The following is a 26,508-nucleotide window of genomic DNA, read 5'->3' as shown; positions in this document are numbered from 1 at the left end:
GAAATGTTTATTTCCCTATAAAACAAATATTTAATGTGCTATTAGTCCCATCTCTATCAGGAGTTGGCTGACCACAACCCAGCTAGTCTGTATTTCTAAACCTGGAAAAACCTAACACCTACCTTTGCTGATTGTTGCCATCCCAGAATTTGTTCTTATTCATAATTCTAACCCCAAGTTCCTCCCCTTGTGACTCTCTGCAAACTGAATCTCGACACTGTTACAATAGAGCCTGCACTCCAGGAGGTGGCAACATCAGCCTCCACTGTGTGTCCATCCAGCCTCCGGACATAAAGACAAGAGGAGCATAAGACACAACCCCTCACCGAATGTGGTTGAAGTAGTGCTGCACATTACAGAAGCAAATGTTGGTGATGAAGTTACATCATATGTGCTTATGGTGCCTCAGAGCCCAGTATAACTCCATGTCCTGTGACAAAAGGTCTCTGATGCACTTAAAGGACATCAATAGAACGAGAAACCGAGCTCTACCTTCTGGAACATAAGAAGAGTGGCCAATCTTTGTAGAAGTCACCCTTGTCAGGTAGGCCAATGAGAAAGTTGAAATACAAGGCAAAGAAGAAATATTTCTGAAGCTTGTTGATGTACAGATGCTTCCAAAGCCTGGAAGGACTCTCACAATGTGCATGACATCTGTCTTCAGAGTCTGACTTGAACCCTGTGTTGCATCTTGAGCCGATGCAAATGAAGTTCCCCAGACCATTCCCAAATCTACTGCAAGTTGTTGTTTTAAAGGAAGCCATACCCCAGATATTTAGAATGGTTTGAGGTCTTCTTAGGGCCCTAGTTTGTGTTTCTCCTAGCTGAACTATTCCCTGGCCATGACAGAACCCAGTTGAAGTCACCATGATACCCGACTGACGCAGGGCAGTACTTCTACTCCTCTGTTGCAGGCCCCTCTAATTGATCCTGCTGTTAGTGCTGCCTCTGGCCACAGTCATAGTAGCTCCAGACTGGTCCTTAGCAAAGATCATGGATCCATAGCGTCCCTCAGCAAGGGCTAGACCAGTGTCAGGATACCCTATCACTAAAGGTAAGGCTCAAGCTCATGAGAATCAGTACTTCTGGATAATGGAGGAATGTGAATGCCATACCAGGCCTCCAACATAGTCCACATGGTGGGGATGACTATGAGAAGGCAGATAATTGCTCCTCCCTCACTGATTAGATGCTGACCTTTATTTTGACTTGCATAAATACCAATGGCTTGGAAACACCATACAGAGGAGAGTGCCTCTTTTGTAGGAGTGCTTTGCAGGGCTATAGAAGTCTTAGGATTACCCCCGCTCGATACTGCGGAAACTAGAGCTAGCATCCTTAAGGAGATTTTGCAATCTGGACCAGCTACTTTAGAGCACTATTTGACATTTTATGAAAGCCTAACTGACCCAATCCCTGCAATCTGGTCAGAACTGTTCTCTGGCAGTGTGTCACCCTCTCATTAGTTGTCAAAACCTGATATAATCCCCTTTTTATATACAAGGTGGGAAAAAAGCATGGTGTTGATCGTTTCCTTTGCAATCTCCATCTGAAACAATCAAACATGTTATTAGCAACCCAGAACAGTGGAGGTTGTCCCCTCCTACATATAAAGCATACTTCCGACTGATGGCATTTAATGAACACAAAGCTATATAAAGATGGGGCTGTGATTTGAAACACTTGCTACCAAATAATCAGCAGGAGTACTGCTGTGCACAAACAAAATAAGTATTACTGAATAGCAGGCACTGGCTCATCCATTCCAAATATGTCCATACACCCCATTGGACAGTAGTGAGTTTAACACAGTGACTCAGATTGCCTGCGCATGCTGGTAGCAACTAAGCAGGTTATATACATCTCATGTGGAACTGCCTCATTGTACAGAAATATGGGAAGGAGATCTTTCTGCAACTCTTGATTAAGATAAGGGAGGGATTGCCCCTGCTCACAGTGCTGCTGGGATATATGCAGAATATTTCTCTGACATATCACCGATTCAAAACTATCTTGCTAGTTGCAGCAAAGAGAAGAATGATGGTGGGCTGTAGGTGAATTTAATTGCTGAAAACGCTTACACAAGTGCACAAGTGTCTTCTTTCCGCCTTTTGTGACCAGAACATCTGGGGATGTTCCTGGACACACTTGGTAAGTAATGAATTATAAAGAAACTGTGGTTCTTGCTCTATTATTGTTCTTGCTGTTGGACTGCACACTGATGTGCAAGACACGCAGGACCCATTGAGGAGGAGACGTTTCTAAAGATGAGGAGGAAGCTTACTTTTCTCTCTAACATTGAAGTGGATTTCACTTTAGTCCAAAAATAATGTCTATTACTGCTGTATTGTAATCATCACATTATTAGATCACATTTGTTGTCACTCTTTTTAATGCTCACATGTCAACTTTTTTATATTACTTTGCTTGATGTTCATTTTAATTAAGGTATCACACTATTGTTCTTGGTTTGTGTGTATGACATTTAAAAAAAGTTTAAAACCAAATAATAGTTTTACTAACATAGTATCAAAATCCTGAAAATATTTTCTTTACAAAAGGTGCTGATTGTGAAAATGGCACAGACAGGCTGGTGATGGTGACTTTCAGAAGACCATGTTTAATCTGTATATCATAAAGATATCCTTTTTTTTTTTTTGACTGTCTTAGCAACTGTAATTAAAAAATCAAGAACCGTAAGATCATTTGATTAGCCCAGAGTTTCAGAGTTCCCCTTCAACTGCAGCTAATACAATAAACCCAGCAATGACTCAATCAGTTACTCAGGATTATGTATTAGTTCAAAGCTAAATTCTGTAAATGTACTTCTTGTAATCCTTTCCTTGTAGAAAAGTTTATGACTTCTTTGAGGTCAAAATATTGTTGACTGTCTTGTAATGTGTTCATAATAGTAAAATCCTTAATATTAAATACTTGCATGCCCTAAAAACTGTCAGCTCCAAAAATGCTTTGCCTGGCATTTTTAAAATATGCCAGGTCCCTTTGTTCTCAATGAGAAGTGAGCATTTCAATCTTGAAGGTAACAGTAGACTGAACTGAGTATAAACTTCTACAAATACTTTATTCAGTGTAAGTGGGGAGGGAAAACTAGCACTTCTCTCTGTTTGCCTGTAGGTCCCCTTTGAACCATGGTCTATCATTTTTTATCTGAAGGAGTTTGAAAACTCATACTCCCCAGATCCTTTTTTCCATCCCTTGTGCCTCAATCATTCTCGGTGCAATGCACATCATCTCACAGTTCTTGAAGCGAAGACTGGATGCGAATAATAGGAGAGGGTGATGCTCCATGGTTTGTAGAGGGTAGCTTTGAACCAGCCAAGCTTGAAGTGGCTAAATGGTAGTGTGGTTAAGAACTGGCAGACAGCATAAACCATTAGCAACATGTCTTGCGGAGTGAAGATACCTCTTGAAACATGTCTGGGGAGCATTAAAGAAGTGAGGGAAGCTTGAATTTTCCCTAAGCCCCTTCTCTTCACCCAGTGAAAGCAGTACTTATAGGGTTAAGAGAGGATCAAAATGTTTAAGGCAAACTTTTAAAAAAAGGTAGGGTTTGGACGGAAAACTTGCTGTTAGATCCTGGATTTAGGGGATTGAGCTAACTTTGTTTTTCTCCTCTGTCTGACAAAGTCCTCTATATACCTCCATGGATAAACCTGAAGGAAACTGCAAACTGGGTGTTCAGCTGATGTCAGGAACATATATGTGTCAGAACGTGCTGTTTAGAATTAAATTGGGTAAATAAACTTTATAAAACTGATTTGCTTCATTTGCCCCAGAAATATTCAATGGCAAAATGTTTTCACGTTCTCCAGACATTGATGGAGCATGAGTTGGGTACAAGTAATCTGATGTTTTCCTATAGTTTCAACCTCTCTTTATCAAACAGTTTGATGGTTGTTTTGGATTTAGACTCCAACGTCCATTACAGAACAGAGAAAGTATTTGACATAAAATATCCCATTGGTTAAAAAATACTTAGTAACAGTATGCAGCAATACTCTTTGCCCACAATACGACAAATCATTTGTTTGCTGTGCTTTATTTGTCAGTGTGCTCCTAACCTTTCAAAATAAGGCTTTCAAATAAGCAAAGCAGTTTGCCCAATGTATGCCATTAAAACAAGACACCTGTGTTACCTGCATTATAAAAATATCTTTGAAATCATCAAATGTGTAAGGCCTGCTTTAGAGTTCAAGGTAAATAGGACACACTCTGACACTGGAGAACAAGCTAATTGTGGAAGGGACTCCACCAGTAGAATTTCCTTAACCATACCATCTGTGTTGGAGAAGAAATTTGACTGCAGATTTTTGCAGGACCTCCAGAAAGCAGATTTCCTATTAGCAGCTAGCCCTAACTAAGGCCTTAAATCCCTGGTATATGCTTAATGACCAGTTTGTTATTGATTGTTGATTTTGAAGTTCATAGAAGTACTTCTCGACTGATAAGCTTTTTATACACAATTATTTCTTTGTAGCCTGATATTGGTGTCAATGATATGAATTTTCAACATGTGCCGAGTGACGACCTCAAAGATGATGAAGGACTTATCACAATTGAGGTTCCAGAGAGACAACCAGGTAATTTATTCCCATTTAAAATGAAGCTAAATGCAGTTCAATTCAGGCATGAAGCAAATGTGTGTCATCAGAATGTGGATCACATCAATCCCTTTTTTGGATTTACGAACTTGCTGCTTGCCTCCTTTAAATCATAGACCCTACTCCATTGCTAAACCTCTCCGGTTACTTTCTCCTGGTCTTCAGTTATCATTAAGCGGTTGAGTGTGTTTTGTAACATACTCAAAGTTTTTCTGAATCTTGAGCAATCTCAGCACTTGGATTTGAACACTGTGGTTCTGCAGATGGTCAGGCACTACTTTGGTGTAAAATCACCATGGTGGAAGTGAAGAAGTCACAATCCACATCTTCTACAGTGGATTAAAAGAGAAAAGCTATCCAAACAAAAGGATCTATAACAATTTTGTGGTTTGAGTAAGAAAACCCAAGGAGTAAAGAAGTAGCAGTGAATCGCTGCTTACAGTGCACACTTAATGAACTTGGAATTTTGATCATTATTCAATAGTGTGCCATATAAATCCACTCAAATATGTGTTTGCAAGGCACAAGAAGGGTCTGCATCATCTGATTAACACTTGTCATGTTTATGCCTGGCTAAAAATGATTGCAGGAGTTATCTTTCAGAGACACCTTTTATTAATAGTTGATTTCTGGGCACTTGATTGTTTGACTACTTTGAGAACATGCACAACCACCATCTAGGTTTCATGCTTGTTCAGGTTTTTATTTGTTATCATGAATTAGGTTGGACACGCTCATTACTCTGCAAATGATGTACACGATAATTGTATAGGTCACTTCCTAAAGCCACATATTGTTGAGGCATGTGCTGAAAATCTGAGGGAATAAAATCCCATGGAGGCACACTTTGAGAATTGTGGGATACATAAAGTACATTATCATACTCTTCTGTTATTTTCATGAGGGTTGGTAAAGGCTTTGCTTTAACAGTTTCACTACTCTTTGGCATGTTCTTAAAATGTTGCTTGATTTCCGTATGGCAAATAATTTTTATCAAAACAACTAAGCATTTGTGTAGACGTATGACGTTGCTACCGTGTTTAGTAGGATATAATCCAACCATGTTATGTTTTGTTGCCCCCCTGGGTTTACAATTACAGTTTAACAAATGTTTGACAGTTGTGCAAATCACACCTGTACTCAGGTATTATCGTTTTGCTATCAGTAAAGTCAAGAATCAAATCTAAGATAGGCCGCCAAATGTACAAACCTTCAACCAACAACCTTATCTGACTATCTCTGATGGTGAAAGAGGACTTTCAAGCCAGTCAGATAGAAGTACCGAATTCCAAAACTGCCCTAGCTCTGAAACTCTCTTCACAGGTGCTGCAGCTTTTATCTGGAATGCCCTGCCTCTCAATATCACAACTCAGCCAACTCTGCGCATTTTTAGGAATCATTTAACAACACAGTTTCTACTCTTCCCGAATGAATTCCTGTCTCAGTCCCCTAAGATGTTGCTCAAATAACCATTACTCCATATATTTATCATGTTCTTTTCATTTTTGTTCTTGTTGAGTTCTAAGTCAAGTGTCCTAACATTCTTGTGGTACAGGAGCGCTATATAAAGTAAATAATTTAAGAAAAACATTTCATATGACCCAGCTGGACCCTAGTAGGTGAACCACAATAGATACATTAATTCATTCTCTTCTATCATAAAGCCTGAAGGCCCATGGACAGTTGTTCCATGTGTAGACAGGGAGATAATTCATTGACTGGGCCTAACACTACGTCCCCATGCTACTCTTCATATGTCTACTTCAGAGCAAACATAATTCTGTATACCGCGTAATCAATACAAGGCAGTGTCTCTGTATGCAAACCTTGAGTCATAGTGTACCAAACATCTTTGGCAACCTATTTAAACCAACTGAATCCCTCAAATTCTGCTGAAGGAGCATGTTGTGAAGCAGGTGTGCATTCATGTCAAGGAAACTTTGAGGGTAATATGCCATTTCCTATTCTACGATTTTCTTGACTTGTAAGTGGAAGAAGATTATCTCAATAAGTAAGTAACATCTTTCCCAGATCATGTGCTTCTAAGGCAAAATAATCTACACAGTCTGGACCTCCGCTATTGTACATTGGAGATGTGAATGATCTTTAATGATCTGACTGGTTTTTATTATCTACAGATTAATGTTTTTGCTCACATATTTCCACTGCATTTACATCCTCTTTGATTATGATCTACTGTCCACATTTTAAATCCATCCCAGTCTGTGCCCACTTCATCAGAGTGAATGAGTTTCACTCACTTGTTGTGCACATGGAGATTAGCATTTGCATACAGTGTTAATTGGATAGAGGTCTCTGAACTCTTCGTTGGGGCGTCAGCTGCCCTCCGTACTATTCACTTAGCTATCTTGATTCATTTGACCCCTGCTGAAATTCTCTATATTTCTATATATATATGTCAGAGAATGCATTCCTCTTAATGTTGGTATCCAAGGGTGTCTCCTGTGCTGAATTTCACATCCCTACTCTTAGATATTGCTTACCTTAGTTTATAGGTACTTGACCGTCTTGTTTTTTTTCTCTCTTTTTGTTTTTTTAACCTGCTTTATAATTTTCAACATTTACCTTCCAAACAAAAGGGGAAAGCATTGGATAAGTCTTCCCACTCAACAAATATATCAGTAATTGTTACAGTGGTAAACTTACATATGTTACAGTGCTAAACTTGAGATGTAAATATAATATACAAAAGGGGTACAGATTGTTATAAAGCATGACCCCAACTGCCACATCTTCCGTCCCAGGGGGCACCAGTCACATATATATATTGGGTTAGTGCTTCTGATGCCACAGATATACACAAAAAGTATTGCATTATGAGTGAGTAGTAACAAAAGTTATGACTGACTCTGGCGTGTGCGGTTTCTCTCCCTCTGCCTCTCTGATCTCCTTACTTGTCAGACAAGTCTGAGATGGACCCCAGTAATTTGTAAGGCAAGTTTGTGGAGGAGTCAGCTCATTGTACCTCTCAGTCTGGGTGTTGCAGTATGTCATGTCTGGGTGCCAGTCTCTTAATGTAGGCAATGGCTCTCGGCCATCTCATCACCACCTGATATTTAGCTAGTAAAAGTCCCATGACCAACAGTCTCCAAGCCCCTTTCTCCACGTCTTTGTCAAAGCCTAGAAGAGCCATCAGTGGTGTAGCTGTCAATCTGTTTTTTCCAACTCTATAAATATTGCTATCCATAATTCATGGACGCCCGGCAGGTCCATGCCATATGGTGAAAATCGAGGTCACACCCCCACATCTTGGGCAATCAGCAGTGTCACGCAGCCCAAACTTTTAGAGTCTAACAGGAGCATGATAAACTCAATTGAGTAATTTGAAGTGTATTAGCCTGTGTCTCCCGTTTAATGAAATAGATTGTGTCATGGAACAGCAGTATGCCCATTGAGCGTCTGTCAGTGCAGTACTTAAGTCCTTCTGCCAGTTGAGCCTGGCTTTTAGTAAACTGAGCCTCTTGTGCAAAGGCATATAATCTGGTTGTCTCTTGTGTCAACTAGGAGAGGGCTTGCAATTCAGGTGGCCCTAGAAGTTCATCTCCAAATATACCGCACAGGGTGTGTCAAGCCCTATAGTAGTGATATTTCATGAATGGAGTCAATGTTGTAGAGTGCTCTGCATAAGTCTCCCAGGGGTGCATATTGCCATCCTGGAAGAAATCCCCCATGGTACTGATGCCTAGCTGGCTGAACGCAGCAGCTGCGCCTCTATCTCGGCCCAGTGGGAACCATGCGCATCAATCGACCCGCACATAGGGGGGAGTACAGCAGGGACAGAGCCTGCTGGGTCATGAAGCCATGCCAAGCATGTGTTGTGGTATTCAGGGAGTCTGATGTACCAAATCGGCACCTTGGGGGCATAAAGATTTGTTGCTGTAGTGTGTGTGGGAGCGAGATGTCTCACTCAATATAATCGTGGGGAGTGTCATGGGGACCGTGAATCCAGCTATGCTCAAGCATGCAGCGAGCAGCCCTGTAATAGGCCTCAAGGTCGGGGGCATTCAGCCCCCCATATTGTAGGGCAATGTGAGTATATTCCATCGGACCCTGGGTTGGTTTCCCGCCCATGCAAGTCTAACCATCAGAGATCACAATGTACTAAAAAGCGACTGGTGATTAGTATTGGGATGTTCTGAAACAGAAATAATAATCTCGGAAGAACCACCATTTTCAAAAGGGCAATGCCTCCCATCAGGGAGAGGAGGAATCTGATCCATCTGTCTACAGCTTCCGATAATTTTTGAATTACTCTACCATAATTGTCGAGCAGGACAACTGACAGGTCTGTGTGTATCTAAACCCCCAGGTAGCGGACGGAGTCTGTTGTCCATGTGGGGAAAGTCCAGCGACATTGGGGTCATGGTGGGGTGAGAGGGATAGATTTGTTCCAGTTAATCCTTAAACCGTAATGGCCTCCGAATCTCACCACCTCGCGGAGCAACGGTGAGAGGTTGCGATCTGGATCACAAACATACAACAGTGTGTCATCCGCATAAGTGGACATCGCCAGGATGTATCGAGGAAAGCAAATACCTTTGTGTCTGATATTCCAGTATGGTACATGCAAATGGTTCTGCAACCAGGGCGAATAGGAGGGGTGACAATGGGCACCCCTGCCTGGTGCCTCTGGTTATTTCTATACTGTCAGAAATGGTGCCATTAACCCTCACTTGCACCGTTGGGTTGGTGTTTAGGGTCCAAACTAGCTGGAGAAAAACCTTTCCTACTCCGAAGCAATGCCGTACCTCCAGCATAAAGCTCCATTCGACTGAATCAAAGGCCTTTTCCGCATCCAAAAAGACTGCAGCCGCACACACCACAGGGTCAATTTGTTGTATAATGCCAACTAAGGTTTTGAGATTCATTGTCAGACTACGTCCCGGTATGAAACAAGCCTGTTCGGGCCACACCAACTTAGGCAGGAGAGACACTAATCTGTTAGCAAGGATTTTGGCATACATTTTCATGTCTACATTGAGTAGAGAAAGAGAGAGGCCTGTACGAGGAGCATTGTTGCGAGGGTTTGCCAAGCTTAAGTAATGTAATTATTATGGCCTCTCTCATGGAGCATCGCTAACAATCTCACCAAACAAAGTCTGCAAGTGCGGTATTAGTATTTCTTGGTAGACCATGTAAAATGCCACCGAAAGCCCATCTGAGCCCGGGGCTTTCCCTGCCACCACATCTTGAAGGGCCTTTTGTATCTCTGCTGGTTGCAATGGATATATGAAGTATTCCCCATCTTCGTTCGTAAGTCAGGGCATTGCAGTATGTTCCAGATAGTCTTTAGTGTCTGATTCCTTGACTGTGAGCTTAGTTGTGTATTAGTCTGCATAGTAATCCTTAAATCTGTGTGTGACCCCCTATCGGGTCACTGGTTGATCACCCCTCATCCGTTAATACTTCCAAGACCACATCCAATTCCTTATTGGGTCTCATCAATGCCGCCAACATTGCACTACCTATGCTCTCCCTCCCCATAGGAGCAGGCTACCACATATTTACAGAAGTGCTGCATTTCATCTTGGGCAGTGTCATGAAATTCAGGTAATTTCTTTTTGATCTGTCCCAGCAAGTTATCTTCCCCTGATGCTAGGTGCACATTCTCGAGCTCAGCTATCTTTCTCCAACCGGGCCAATCGGCCCCATATGGATTTCAAAACACCTGCATGCTTAGCGATGGTTATCCATCTCATGTATATTTTAAAGGCCTCCCATACCACACAGAATTTGGAACTTGACCTTCTTGTTAAGAGCGATTGACAAGATGCAGTATTGACTGCATTCATTGATTGCATCAGTGAATCTTAAATTAGATAACAATTTAAACAGACATTGTTTATATGTGGAATTTGCATCCTTTTTCATACAAGAGAAAACTATTTTGCCAGCTCAACATTTTATGAGCAGTTGCCTTTTAGGTTATTACTTATCTTAAAAACATCTATCTACGTTTAGTCTTTTCTACTCCAGTCCTTTCCAAATAGGAGTAAACTTTGGAGAGAACTGAACTGGAAGAAAAATGTTTTGCAGAATATACTGTAAAGTACTATGTGACTTTATGTATACAGGTGTCATTGAAAGATGGGAGATCATTCAGGCCCAAGCAGTGCGAAACCAGTTTCAGAAGAAACAAAACGAGCAGCAGTGGCAACAGCTGATGTCTGATCTCTCTGCTATTACTACTTGGTTGGAAAGCGTTGAGGCTGACTTAGATGAACAACAGAAAAAGAGACCAGCAAGCAGCATGCAAGAGACAGAGGCTAATGTAAAAAAGCTGAAGGTAAGTGCATACATGAAAACCAAAAAGACACCTTTTTTAACAATCACTTTTTTCATGTAATCTCACATTCCACATTCAATTCACCTTTTTTTAGCACAGTGCCTAACCCAGCACAATGATGTTGTCCGCTATTCACTTTTTCTTTTTTTGCATAAGAAAATAATAGACTTAATTTGCATTTAATACATGTTATATTTAGTTTAAATTTTCTATGTTTTCAGTGTGTCAAAACATTTGTGGGTACTTTGCTACCATTGAATATTGAAAGACTTTACTCTTTTTTAGGATGTGATAAAAGCTTTCGATAATCACAAAGCGTTAGTGATTTCTGCTAACCTGAGTAGTAAGGACTTTCAGCAGGCAGACAGTGCAGAGTCAAAAGAGCTACAGAACAGACTGCGACAAGTGAATTCACGTTGGGAGAAAGCATGCATTTCCCGGGACACCTGGCGAGAACGTTTACAATATGATCTAATGAACTGTCAGGTATGAAGAATCATTGCAATTTGCTTAATCATTGTTTCAGTTATTGAACATGTTTGATTTGTGGGTAACTCAAATATGGTAATGCAATCTAACTAGCACTTCCTCGACCATACACTTAAATTCTGTTTTCACCAGATGAGAATTGATTCTCATTCCAGTTACTGTTTATATGCCTGTTTGAGTAGCAATATTTTTTATTGTTGTACACACCAGTAACTGAATCCTTTAAGGGCAGTTGTAAAGACCTGGAAAAGTGCTTTAATGAGAACCCCGGTGAACTGACACCCTCTACTTCAGTATAAGATTCTTTTCTATTTCCTGGAGTTACACCTTGTGTGTTGTCTGTGCAATATTATGGTACCATTAAATCAGGCCGGCTTCAGGCATTTATGATCAAACCAGTTTAATGAACCTACGCAAACACTACTTCTGATTCAAAGACCAACTCTCATATTGTAAAAGTCAACAACTGTGTCCATGACCCATCACCTATCATTTGTGAAGTCCTGCAAGGATCCATTCTATCCCCTACGCTCTTCAACCTTTTTATTGGCTAAAATTTGATAAGTCTCAGACATCTCCATTCACCAACATGCTGCCAACACCCAAATCTACCTAAACTTTTAACCCTAAAATACATCCTCACCTTAAAATGATCTTACTTTAAATTGAAACAAGGATGAATTACAACTTTTTCTCTCTTAATCCTAAAAAAACAAATTCATGTTGTTCTCTCCCAAATGAAAAACAAACTCTCAACCCAAATCTACAGAGCAGGTATCACTGCAAATGTCCCACCATGCACCTTTCCCATTAAGAATCATGTTAGACCTTCATTAACAATGCTTCAACACATTTACAAAACTACTGTGAGTGCTACTTTCTAACTCCAAATGCTAAACAAACTAAACTGATCTTACAAGCTGATCTTTCGAAAATGACCGCATATGTTTTTAATACTATCTAGATTAGACTTTGACAATGCACTCCTTGCTGAGACCACTCAATCCTCCTTGGCCGTTCTAAAAAGCCATTTTATCTGCTGAAGGCAGACTGTTCTCCTTGTCCAAGAAATTGATTCACTTCTCCCCAGTACTCAAGGATCTGCACTGGCTCCCTATCAAGGTCAGAGCAAATCCAGGCAGGGAAGCTTAGCCTTCAGCTGGGATGCTTTAGCCTTCAAAGTACATTATCCTAAAACCCCATCTTAATTGGCCAACCTTCTCAAGACACCAGGTGGTGTAATTCTGAACCTCTGATGCTCTACATAATTCCTTTGCAGGAGCTGCCTCATTCTTCTGGAGTTCCTTGCCTGTAGGCATCATAACAGTTTCACCATCCTGGCTTTTTCAACACAGTTAAAAACTTGCCTGTTTAAGCTATACCTAGCCCACAAATCTCCGCATCTCTAGCAGGTTCATTACAAATCACTTCTCTCTGTCTGATCTGTTGGTCAAGTAACCGCTGTTCCCACTCTTACTCCACCTTCACACTTGTAGTCACTTCCTCTCCATCCCCTTCTCCCTCTCCCAGTTTCCCCCATGCTTCCCCTGCCTTTTACTGGTCTACTAGTCCCTCTGCAAGTTTTTCTCTCTTCATACTGTCCTTCTTTCTCAATTTTTCCTTCGTACCTGCTCTTCCTCCTTTCCACCACCAGAACCTGTTATTTATCTTGTCATAACTAGGGTTTCTTTGTATATACTATCCATATTCAGTTATGTGCTAGACCCTGTGTTGCATGATTGTTTATTTGTAAAGCACATCTATGCCTTGGTTGACCAGGCTCTATGAAATTCAGTGAAATAAATAAAATTAGTGATTAACGGGAGCGCCAACCAGACATGGTCTCCTGCACATGTCTCTTTGCCAGACCCACATACATGCATGCCAGGGACGCAATAACTGGTGATGGGTCTTTAACCTAGAGCCTCAATCTACCACCAGTGTACAGAAAAAACCTGCATCTCATTCCTGAATCCCATTCACATCGAACTTTCTTGCCTGAATTTCAGGTTTTAATTCAGAAAATGATTTTGTAGCCACAAGGGCAGATGATCTAATGACAAACAAGACCTGGGGACTACGGTTTGTAGACAAACCAAGATCCTGCAAGTTCTGGTGCTCACAGCAATTTTCAAACCTTGTTAGTTATCAAAATTCTAAAATTAATGAATGCAGGCTTCTATTATTTATCAAGGCCATGCAGTCAATCAAAAGCATATTGATGAGTAAATTGTTGCCAAAATAGTCAGACTTTGGGACTGATAAAGTCAGTGAATCCTCCAAAGTATCGGAGACTCACAGATTGGCTGACATTCACTCTGTGACTATGTTGAAAGCACTTGAAAACCTAGAGGGTAGACCAAGCTGATCAGGCACCTACCTGGGTATAACAATCCCTGCCACTTGAGCCTGACTGAAGAGTAGCACCAGTGGCCCACTGCTGTGCAGTGGTGAGTGACAGAATTATGACTAGCAGATACCTGGATTTTTACAGAAGAAAGGTATTTGTTTATAACCTTTGCAGAACACACAGAATGCAACAGTTGTGTGAGGACAGGTAGGGTTCAGAGTAGATATACTGGAGGTAGAGATGTTTATTGACATGTACTTTACTCAAGGTGATAACTGCACATTGTAACCTAATGAGAGTCTTTATCGAGCTGCAGTAAATTAAAAGCAAGGCGTTTTCTTTTTGAGCGAACGATCACTCTCCGGGTGGACTGAGGTTGCCGCTTAAAGTTAGGTGAAACAGGACATCCCACGTAAAACACCAGATGCACCATTCCACCAAACTCATAGTATCTTTGCCCCATTTAGAGGTGGGAGAACTGGTGGGTTTCCACTGGCAGAGAAAGGAAAAGGAGTTCCAGAACCAGACTCCCAAATGACAAAACCGTTTCTCTCCAGTGCTTGCCAGATAAAAAAAAAAGTCATGGTGTGTTGTGATTTGTGTTGTAAACCAGGCTGTCTTTTGCCTTGGTAAAGAGTTATCATGTTTAGAAGATATTTGGAATGGTTTGCCCACAGAGCACCTCCTGGCCAATACACGGATATGGTTTACTCCTATAAATACATAGGTGGAGGTCATTCGCCCATTTATCTGTCCATGCATCATTTCCTGTGGCAATGCAGCCATTTTAATATAGATCTTTGGTGTTATGTTTACAGAAGAGACAGGTTCTGTGTCAGCACTGCCTGCTAGGATCAAGCTATTGTTATTACCGTTGTTGGCACTCTTTTAAGCTGTAATGTTATCAAAGTGCGGGTGACACACTAACTCCTGTTGAGATACCCCAAGTGTGGACACTAGAATCAAGTGGCCAAGAAAGTTAAATATAACATATTGTTTGCTATTGGTCATGCAGTGCCACAGGATTGAAAACTAGAGGAAGCAATATAAGAAACAAGAGTATACTGCCTTTAAGTCACCTGGCAAACAGAAAAAACAAAATGGTGGAAGGTATCCTTGTTACAACCTGTATGTTGCACATTGAAAGCTCAATTGGCATAAATCCCTAGCAATGCTCACCTGAAGCAGGTGATAACAGAGGGGAGACTCCTCCAGTAGAGTTGACGTGCAGTTAATTTGGGTACATGGTTAAAATTGCAGGAGAGATAAAAAATCACTGAATGCTAATTCTCTTTTTGATTTTTGGTTATGAGTGATGCAGTGGAAACATGGTACAGAAATCATGTGCCATTCTCTAATTCAGCCCTATAATATTACAGACCACTTGCCAATCAGACCACATCTGGATCCCTCAACTAAAAGGAAGTCAGCAGTAACAGAACAAAAAGCGATTGTTTCTTTAGAATGCTCAGTGGCATTTACCTCCTGTTGCTAATAGTCATGCGTTCAGAGTATTTTAAGATGGAAATTGTAAACATTTCAGTTATGGAAGCAGCAATCCAGAAGGGGGAAGATGATTTTGGCTGTGCAAAGGGTACTGGTATAAAGGAAGACTGTTTTGATGTTAAAATTCCCCAAACTAAATTCGTATACTGGTACCAATCCAAGGAAGAAGTTCAGATCTTCATTGTGGGCCAGATGGATCAAAGACCCGTTTTGCATTTCTTAAAAAAGCGAATGTTAAGAAATTGCTATTTGAGAAATGCAAAATGGGATGTAAGAAAATAGCGAATCCCTAACAGCGATTTCTTAAATTTTGCAATCGCTATTAGGGAATCGCCATTAAGGTATGGGACTCCATTCATCCCTATGGGCCTTAAGGCCCATAGGTGCAAATGGTTTTTCATTTCCTTATTTGCGAATTCCTGTTAGGAATTCGCAACTTAGGCAATGCAACTCCAAGGGTGCTGGGGGCCTAAGGCTGTCTTTGATGCACCCACTCAAAAAAATTGTGCACATGTAAAGTGCACACATGCCCTAGGGGCATGTGTGCGCTACATGGCACTTTTAAAAATGCATTTTTAATGCATTTTAAAAATTGCACATGGTTACCACCAAATTTGAATTTGTGGTAATTGCATTTCCTAAATGCTCAGTTCGCATTTAGGAAATGCATGATAAATGTGCATAGGTAATCGAAAATAGGTATTCCCTATTTGCAGTTACCTATATTGGGAATCGCTATTTTTATGGATTCCTTTAAATTGCACTGCGAATGACATTCATAAAGCCTGAAAGGCTATTTTGCATTTGCAAATGGTGGAATTTGGCGATTCGCACTGTTTGCGAATGCAAAATTGTTTGATACATTTGGTCCTAAGTCTTTGAACACAGTATCATGCACAGGGAACTGTTGTATTTGTAGCATGTGTTGACTGTAGATACACATCCTATGCATACTCCTGCCATCTGGTGTTGGGCCCAGACACTGCAAGTTGTTTTTTTTTCAAGACGTATTATGGTCGATGTCGTGCGTCTTCTCTCCTCCTCCTCGAGGCACTGCATACGTTCAATGGTTCCTTGTTAAATTAGGTTTTTACACCATCCGGCTTGGACGGTGTGCATTAGAGCTCTTCAATTTCTATGCCCACGTAACCTACAGAAAAGGAGAAGCGACAAAGAAGGAAAACTGTTGACTTCAATACACACTGAAATGGTGTATACGTCGAGCGCCTACAGCAGATGTACACAAAATTGACATACACACCTGTTGAGAATGTTTGTCTCTGGGAAATGGAGGCAAGAAAAGAAAGTCTTTTTCAAAGGTGCCCTCAGTGCAGGGCTAAATGCGCCTACTCGGAAACATACATGGTCTGTAACTTGTGATTATCTCCAGAACACAAGGAAAAAGGCTGTGCAGCTTGCAACCTATTCAAGAACAAGCAGACACTATGAAGTAGAAGAGATTGGTGTCTAGCATACAATGTGGAGATGGCAGCTGAGACAGAATTCTTGCATGAAGAATCACACAGCGAGAGTGAGATCGACGCAGATTTTCCCTTTCAAGTTGGGGTCATCTTTGCAAGCCCATACTATGTTGCGTATGATAAATCCAGTAGGGAAGATGAACCCGAAGTGCTAAGCGAAGATACCGCAAAGAAGACTCCGGTGCCTGCATTGGACCGAAGACAAAGATGACATCAAGGGTCGTGAGTACAATCAACCCACCCAAACGTGAGAAAATATTACACTCACCTCCCACTCTAAGGCACTGTACTCCACAAACCTCGGGCTATGGTCGACACCCGCGCACACCTCAGAGCCATGAAGAGACAAGAATGTTCTTGATCCCAGTCGGTCAACAAGGGCAAAACTTGATACCGAAACACGTCGGCATCGACACACATATCAATGCAAAAAAGATTAAGAAAAAAAACAGCTTCAAAACCGGAAAAGTCATCAGGCTTGAAGAAAAGCTTGACATCGAGCCACTCGGAATCTAGATACCCATCCGCATCGAATAAACAGAAAGGATACTCTTCCATTCCGAAGAAAGTCCAGACAACAACTGAAGGGAAAAAACAAAGATGCCTTCCTCTGCCAAAGAAATGGTGCCAGAGAAACAGGCAAAAACAATACGAAAACAATTGCCTATAGAAGAGGAAGGCAATGTTTTTGAAGAACTGCACAGATATATCCAGAAAAAAACAACACAGACACAGTCAAAAGACATGCACAAGATTGCAAAATTACACTGCCTAAGTGGGTGGCTACTAAACACAGGGCCACCAGCCCAATTGCATTTGAACAGCCGAAATTACCACAACCTAGATCTCCTTCTCCTGCACCCAAAGATGAGGGTGGAATACTCCTCAACAGGGCAATGATTCTGATCCACTGGGGGATTCCGAACTCAGCCAACACCCATGGGACGATTATGATGTGGTTTTGCCTGATGCAGATACAAGAAACCTGGGACCGGTTTCAGTGTATCAGCCCTCAGCAGCCAGGCTAGCTTGAATCCAGTGGCACAGTGAGCAAAGGGACCCAAGTGTGGGCATACCCTGGCCACTTAGGGCAACTTTAGCAACTCAAAAGGTTAATGGATGGAGTGCTCAAACTTTTCAAACACTCACCCCTAGTCACAGATCTGCGTTAAATCCATTGTTCTTTTGCTCACTATGTCACCCAAGTTTGGACCCATCCACATGCAAATCGGTCTTGACCCTGCTCCCCATAGGAACAGTCCAACCCGAACTGCCAGGCCACACCCTCCCTGGACTGGAATCAAGCATCCTGGGACCCGTTTCGGTGTATCGCCACTTACCAGCCAGGCTAGCTTTGAGTCCAGTGGCACAGTGAGCTAGGGACTTATGTCTGGGCATACCCTGGCCACTTAAGTAGACTTTAGCAACACAAAAGAATGATGGACAAAAGACTGAGACTTTTCAAACGCTCAACCCCCAGTCACAGATCTGGGTTAAATCAGTTGTTCATTTGCTCACCATGCCACCCCAGTTTGGACCCAGCCATATGCAAATCAGTTTTGACACTGCTCTCCATGTAAACAGATCAGCCCGAACTGTCAGGCCAGGTCCTCCCTGGATTGGAAACAGGCATCCTGGGACCAATTTCTGGTTATCATTCCTCATCAGCCAGACTAGTTTGAATCCAGTGGCACGGTGAACAAGGAACCCACACCTGGACATACCCTGGCCACTTAGGATGACTTTAGCAGCATGAAAGGATGCTGGACAGAGTGTTGAAACTTTTCAAACACTGACCCCCTGTCACAGACCTGGGTTAAATCCATCGTTCTTTTGCTCACCGTGCCACCCCAGCTTGGACCCACCCATATGCAAATCAGTCTTGATCCTGTGTGTCTTGACAATACCCTCAGCAAGCAGGAAGGGGGTAATATAGAGATGGTTACCAGCCTAGATGAAAGGGCAGAGGCGCACCCTCGAAGGGAGCCTCAACCACTAAACACTGACTCTCCAACACTCCCCCCTGATCACAAATCACAAGTTGGGTGATAGCTGCAGCAGTTACATCAGTTATGGCCAGAGATAACATCAGATCAATGGGTATTAGATATCATCAGTCAGGGATATTGTCTAGAATTAAAACAACAATGACTAAATATCCCACCAAAGTGGGACAGCATCTCCATCTGCTAAAGGAAGAAATCAAAGCATTACCACAGAACAAACAAACTACGAACTTGCCCCATTCAAACATCACAGCTAAGGGATATACTCAGTATATTTCCCAATACCCAAGATAGATAGCTTGGTATGTCCAATCACTACATTCCATCTGAACCCCTTCCATAGCGTTACTCTCATCATTACTTCAAGAAGTTGACTTCATGAGTGCATCCGCTCTGATTGATGCATATTTTCATATTCAAATCCGCCCTGCACATCACAAATATCTACTCCTTGTGGTAAGTAGATGAGACTATCAATTCAAAGTACTGCCATTCAGGTTGACAACAGCGTCACAAGTGTTCACAAAATGCCTAGCGGTAGTAGTTGCAAAACTAAGAAGGGAAAACATACGTCTTTCCTTATCTAGACAATTGCCTGATCAAGAGTTCCAACAAACAAAAACTTCTCCAAGAGACCCAAGCCACACTCAACCTGTTACACAAATTGGGGTTTACAATCAGTGCCACCAAATCCCATCTGAAACCACTCCAAATACAACCTATTTTGGATCCGCACTCAATTCGATCAGAGCAAAAGCATGCCCCAATCCACAAAGAGTTCTCAGTTCCTAGAACCAAATGGCTCTTTTTCAGTCACATTGTCTCCTATCAGTCAAAACAGTGATGTGTCTGCTAGGTATGATGGCTTCTTGCATAGCAATAGTTCAACATACATAACTACATATGAGAACCTTACTGGAATGTCTAGCACCGCAACGGTCACAAGCAAGGGGCAACATGGAGGATCTAGTGTTGGTTTCTCTCAGAATCCATCAGGCACTACAGTGGTGGAACTCACAGAACATAATGCTGGGGAGAGATTTTAGGGACCGAACCCCGTAAGTGACAATTACAACAAGTGTCAAAGCTTTGCATCCAGGCACCCACACCTTCAATCCAAAAGCAATGCACTATGGATGAACTGGTCAGGGTTATCTGCGTACTAACTATGATACTCATAGCTCCAACATGGGCATGTCAACCTTGGTGCACACCTTTACTGGAACTTTTCATAGTACCTTGCGAGAAGTTACCCATCATTCCAAATCTCCTCACTCACAGTGGAGACAGAGTGAGATACCCCATTGCTCAATAACTCAATCTTGCGCTTTGTCTCCTGAGGTCATAGAAGTTGGGTATTCAAATGTACCACAGGAATGCATGGACATTCTATAGGAAGCAAGAGGAACAACCACAAAAGCATGTGGAAACGTTTTGTACACTATTGTGCTGCAAACAACATAAACCCATCTGCACCATCTGAGCAACAAATTGCATGTTACTTGGTACATTTACAGAAAGCACATTCAGCATGCACATCTATATGTTTGCATTTAGCAGCAATCGTAGCTTACATACAAAACAGAAAACATCACATTTTCATATTCCTGTCATAAAAGCATTCATGGAGGGACATAAGAGTTATTCCTCACATGAACCTCATGTACCAACGTGGAACCTGAACATTTTCCTAACAAGACTAATGGCTCCCCCTTTTGAACCAATACATAAATGCAAAATACAGTTCTAACCATGGAAAGTGTAGCATTCTTTGTGGCCATTACATCACCACGAAGAGTCATTGAAATACATGCACTCACAATTGAGGAACCTTACTTTAAAGTATTTTAAGACAAAGTTCGTCTACGCACAAATCCAAAATTCATACCAAAGGTAGTAAACCTTTCCACTTGAATCAAACACCGGACTTATCTGCTTCCAAACCCAGAAACAGTTGCGAAAAGGGCACTACATACAGTGGATGTAAAACGTGCCCTTATGTACTATGCAACAAGTGTTTGTAGCTTTTTCTTACCCACGAAAAGGCAATCCAGTCTCAAAAGCAAGAATTGCGACATGGATAGTAAAATGTATGCAGATCTGCTACATGTAAGCGAAAAGAACACTACCTACAATGCCAAGACCTCATTCAACTCGGAAAAAGGCAACACCCATGGTATTTTCAGGAAACATCCCGCTAACAGACATTTGCAAAGTGGCAACATGGACAAGCCCACACAATTTTACTAAACATTATTGTGAAGAGGAACAAGCCAGACAGGCTTTAGTGGGACAAACAGTTTTGCGCACAATATTTCAAGAGGATACACCTAGACCACCTTAAGAGTGGGTACTGCTTTACAGTATATGCATAGCATGTGTATTTGCAGCAGCACATGCTACGAATGGAGTATGTTACCCTGTAAGCATGTATTTGTAGCGTGTAGTGCTGCAGATTCACATGCACCCTTCCACCTCCCTGGCAGTATTCGATAGTGACACTAATACACAGAAACTTCAGCATGCTCAGCAGCAAAAACTCATTTAACAGACTATATCCTCACCTCCTGCATAGGGAAATAGCATTACAATCTAACAAAGGAACCACTGAACATGTGCAGTGCCTCGAGGAGGAGAAGATACAGTGCACAACGTCGACCATAAAACTTCTCGAGGAAAAACAACTTGCAAATCCTGGGTCCAACACTAGATAGCAAGAGTGTGCATGGCATGTGAATCTGCAGCACTACACGCTACGGATAGATGCTTACAGGGTAAATAACAGACTCCTTATCTGTTTCTCTGTGCAAACTTTGAGACAGAACTCTGTCCACACTGCCCAGATTTGTTATTATAAGTCTGAAATCCTCTGAACCTATTTAAGAGATGCCTGGATCATCTCAAAGTTGACCGCATAACTTTTCTTGTTGTCACTAAACAGAGATGTTCAGGTGTGGATTGACTTTAACACAGCAGCTTCTTCCAGTGATCAACTCAAACACGCTTTGGGCATGTTAGATTTGTCTGCTACAAAAAAGTAATGTCTGATGTAAAAGGGCATTGATCTATGTTTTAGAGGCTCTGCATATTTCAAGATTGACCTCATAGTCATTCTGTGTGAACTGTTAACATAGAATACAGTTGAGGTTGTGAAATAGATTGGCACCTACAATTGGAAATACCAAAAAAAGCAAGATTTCTCCTAGAGGAACTGAACGACCATGTAGACAAATACATTAAGAAAAACAAAGAAGTCCAAAAAGCATTTCAGTTTGGTTTTCAAAATACCATCATGCAAATGTGTAAAACATTTTATAATTGTTTTAGTCAACATGGAAATGATTTGGTAAAGAAGGTATTTGTTGATGTCTTTCTTTAATAATTATGTTGAGTCATACATATAGACTGATTAATTGCCATTGGTTCAGCATAGACATCCTCCTATTCTTCAACCTTGATTCATATTAGTAGTTTGCTTTGTTACTCATTTCATTTTCAACAGTTAAGAAAAATACAACTTGTTTCTTTATCTAATTGTGCATTTCTAAACTCATTTTTATATGTTTATTATATAGGATTTTCATGAAACAAGCCATTCTTTACTATTGTGGTTGGAAGGTGCAGAAAACAGAAGGTACAGGTCGCAAATTCTAGACCCAAATGCTGATCCGCACACAGTGTTGGAATGCCACAGAGAGTTACGGGTGAGTTACAGGTGTTGCTTACACAACAGTGGATATGTGAAACATCCTCCACCCAAATAGAAATGTCATTATTAACATCACTATCTACAATGTGCAGGTTCAACCTTTGAGATACAATTATTTTCAAAGTAAGAAAGGATTTTTTTTTCAATGAAAGTCTTGTGTGTACCTTAAAAACCTCCTAGCAGATACATTTAACAACACAACAGACACTCAGAAAGATCCGAAAGTGTGAACAAATGAGAATTTTGGCAGTGACTAAGGGCCAGATGTAGCAAAGGGTTTTTCCCATTCTGTGTCAATGGGAAAATGTATTCGTACATATGGCCCTAAGTGCTGTCTTGTAACAGGTTGTTAAAGAGGAGTGTGGAGGGGCCTGTCCTATCTTAAATGCAGTTGATATCTGTGTTTTCATGCTTGTTCTGTAGGCCGTGGATTCGATGTGGAATGACTCAGTAAGCATGTTTAAGTTATATGTTCGATGGCATATGTTGCTGCAGATACACATGTTGTGCACAGTCCGCCATCTGGTGTTGGGTCGGAGTGTTACAAGTTGTTTTTCTTCGAAGAAGTCTTTCGAGTCACGAGATCGAGGGACTCCTCCTCTTTGCTTCCATTGCGCATGGGCGTCGGCTCCATCTTAGATTGTTTTTTTTCCGCCCTCGGGTTCGGACGTGTTCCTTTTCGCTCCGGGTTTCGGGACGGAAAGATAGTCAAAACTTCGAAAAATTACGTCGGTATTGTTTCGCTCGGGATCGGGATAGTTAGAATCGACACCGAATCGTGAAGAGCTCCGGTAGCCCTTCGGGGTAATTTCGATCCCCCGTCGGGGCCTGGTCGGCCCGACCGCGTGTGACATCGACACCGATGGAACGGACCCCGTTCCGATTCTGTCCTAAATGCCACAATAAATATCCATATACGGACCAACATTTGGTCTGTAACTTGTGCCTGTCACCCGAGCACAAGGAAGAAACTTGTGAGGCCTGTCATGCGTTCCGGTCCCGAAAAACGCTCCGTGACCGTCGAGCCAGAAGACTACAGATGGCGTCCACGCCGACAGAACACCGAGAGTTCGAGGAGCAAGGAGAAGAGGAGGAAGCCTTCTCCATCCATGAAACGGACTCAGATGAATTCGACGTCGACGAAACTGTGAGTAAGACGTCGAAAAGCACACAGCACAAGAAAATAGACAAGGCCCAGGGGACGCCACTGCCAACTGGCCATGGCTCAACCCATAAAGGTGACCGTCTATCGGCACTGAAAAAGGCCGAACCGGTGCCCAGATCGTCCGACTCGGGTCGAGACACAGGCACGCAACATTCTCGGGACCGAGAAAGTGTTGCCGAAAAAGATCGACACCCAGAAGGCAGAGCCGACGCTGCGCGACGCAGAGACAGCGGCACCGAGGATGATCGACGCCGAGAAGGCTCGTCTCCAAAAAAGACGAGATTCGCCTCGGAGCCGAAAACGAAAAAGGACACAGTTTCGGTGCCAAAACAATCAGCAACCGAAACCACTACCGGCTCATATTCAGAGGAACATTCATTGTCCTCTCAAATGCGTAAACACAGGATTGAAGAGGAGCTACAGACTACTGATGTAGACCATACACAAAAGAGGATCTTCATCCAGAGTGGAACGGGGAAGATTAGCACTCTTCCACCAATCAAGAGAAAAAGGAGACTAGAGTTCCAAACTGAACAACTAACACCACAAGCAAAGGTGGCAAAGAAAGCAACTCCGCCACCCTCTCCTCCACCTGTAACTCAAATATCACCGGCACAAACTCCGTCACATTCACCGGCTCACGCCACCATGAGCCAAGATGACCAAGATGCTTGGGACCTATACGACGCACCAGTGTCAGACAATAGCCCAGAGTCATACCCTACCAAGCCATCACCACCCGAGGACAGCACAGCGTATGCGCAGGTGGTAGCTAGGGCAGCAGAATTCCACAACGTGTCGTTACACACAGAACCTGTTGAGGATGACTTCCTTTTTAACACCCTCTCCTCCACCAATAGCAACTACCAAAGCCTGCCTATGCTTCCGGGAATGCTAAGGCACGCGAAGCAAATCTTCAAAGACCCTGTCAAGAGTAGAGCAATCACTCCAAGGGTAGAGAAGAAATATAAAGCACCTCCCACAGACCCTGCTTTTATCACCTCTCAACTGCCACCAGACTCAGTCGTGGTAGGAGCAGCTCGCAAACGAGCCAATTCACACACATCGGGCGATGCACCACCCCCGGATAAGGAAAACCGAAAATTCGACGCAGCTGGGAAAAGAGTCGCTGTACAAGCTGCCAGCCAGTGACGCATCGTCAACTCTCAGGCGCTCCTAGCGCGCTATGACAGAGCCCATTGGGATGAGATGCAGCATCTCATCGAGCATCTACCCAAGGAATTTCAGAAGCGGGCAAAACAAGTGGTTGAGGAGGGACAAAACATCTCCAATAACCAAATACGCTCCTCTATGGATGCAGCGGACACAGCTGCAAGAACAATAAACACTGTAGTTACCATCAGAAGGCACGCATGGTTGCGCACATCTGGCTTTAAGCCAGAAATACAGCAAGCAGTACTCAATATGCCGTTCAACGAACAACAATTGTTCGGACCAGAGGTTGACACGGCGATTGAGAAGCTGAAAAAGGACACTGACACAGCCAAGGCCATGGGCGCGCTCTACTCCCCGCAGAGCAGAGGCACTTTCGGCACCTTCCGTAAAACAACATTCAGAGGAGGGTTTCGGGGTCAGGCCACACAAGCCAGCACCTCACAATCAACACCGTCTACCTACCAGGGACAGTACCAAAGGGGAGGTTTTCGGGGCCAGTACAGAGGAGGACAATTCCCGAGAAACCGGGGGAAATTTCAAAGCCCCAAAACCCCAACAACCAAACAGTGACTTACAGGTCACTCAACCCCTCCACATAACACCAGTGGGGGGAAGACTAAGGGGGTGATTCTGACTATGGCGGACGGCGGAGGCCGTCCGCCATAGTACCGCCTCCAAATGACCGCACCGCGTCAAAAGACCGCGGCGGCCATTCAGACATTTCCTCTGGGCCGGCGGGCGCTCTCCAAAAGAGCGCCCGCCGGCCCAGAGGAAATGCCCCTGCAATGAGGACGCCGGCTCAGAATTGAGCCGGCGTAGTTGCAGGGGTGCGACGGGTGCAGTTGCACCCGTCGCGTATTTCAATGTCTGCAAGGCAGACACTGAAATACTTTGCGGGGCCCTCTTACGGGGGCCCCTGCCGTGCCCATGCCATTGGCATTGCCATTGGCATGGGCACGGCAGGGGCCCCCAGGGGCCCCGCGGCACCCCCCTACCGCCATCCTGTTCATGGCGGGTTTCCCGCCATGAACAGGATGGCGGTAGGGGCTGTCAGAATCCTCATGGCGGCGGAGCGCGCTCCGCCGCCATGGAGGATTCCCCCGAGCAGCGGTAAGTCGGCGGGAGCCCGCCGACTTGCCGCTTCTGACCGCGGCTGAACCGCCGTGGTCAGAATGCTCGTGGGAGCACCGCCAGCCTGTTGGCGGTGCTCCCGTGGTCGGTGGCCAGAATGACCCCCTAAGTCAGTTTTATCAATCATGGGAGAATATAACAACAGACACTTGGGTCTTAGCAATTATCCAACATGGTTATTGCATAGAATTTCTACAAATCCCTCCAAATATCCCACCCAAAACACAAAAAATTTCAAAACAGCATTTAGACCTTCTAGAAATAGAAGTTCAAGCACTACTGCAAAAAGAAGCAATAGAACTGGTACCATGTACAGAAATAAACACAGGAGTCTATTCACTGTATTTTCTAATACCCAAAAAGGACAAAACACTGAGGCCAATCTTAGATCTCAGAATACTAAACACCTACATCAAATCAGACCACTTTCACATGGTCGCGCTACAAGAAGTGTTACCACTGCTAAAGCAACAAGATTACATGACAACCTTAGATCTCAATGACGTGTATTTCCACACACCGATACATCCTTCGCACAGGAAATGCCTAAGGTTTGTATTCAAGGG

The 26,508-nt window shown here is 42.8% G+C and overlaps 1 protein-coding gene across 9 annotated transcripts in view; it reads left to right on the top strand.

Annotated features, from left to right (window-relative positions):
- Positions 1-26,508, top strand: part of SYNE2 (spectrin repeat containing nuclear envelope protein 2) — a 1,823,309-nt gene that overhangs the window by 1,721,955 nt on the left and 74,846 nt on the right. For all 9 annotated transcript variants that reach the window (XM_069207355.1, XM_069207357.1, XM_069207362.1 and 6 more), the window contains 4 exons: positions 4,499-4,601; positions 10,718-10,929; positions 11,215-11,415; positions 22,337-22,465. In XM_069207355.1, the coding sequence (XP_069063456.1) occupies positions 4,499-4,601; positions 10,718-10,929; positions 11,215-11,415; positions 22,337-22,465 (645 nt within the window). The remainder of the gene's footprint in view (positions 1-4,498; positions 4,602-10,717; positions 10,930-11,214; positions 11,416-22,336; positions 22,466-26,508) is intronic.

The sequence above is a fragment of the Pleurodeles waltl genome, chromosome 9 (genome assembly GCF_031143425.1).
Source record: "Pleurodeles waltl isolate 20211129_DDA chromosome 9, aPleWal1.hap1.20221129, whole genome shotgun sequence".
Lineage (NCBI taxonomy): Eukaryota > Metazoa > Chordata > Amphibia > Caudata > Salamandridae > Pleurodeles > Pleurodeles waltl.
Note: the sequence above shows the minus strand (reverse complement) of the source record. Positions and strands in the feature narration are given on the sequence as shown.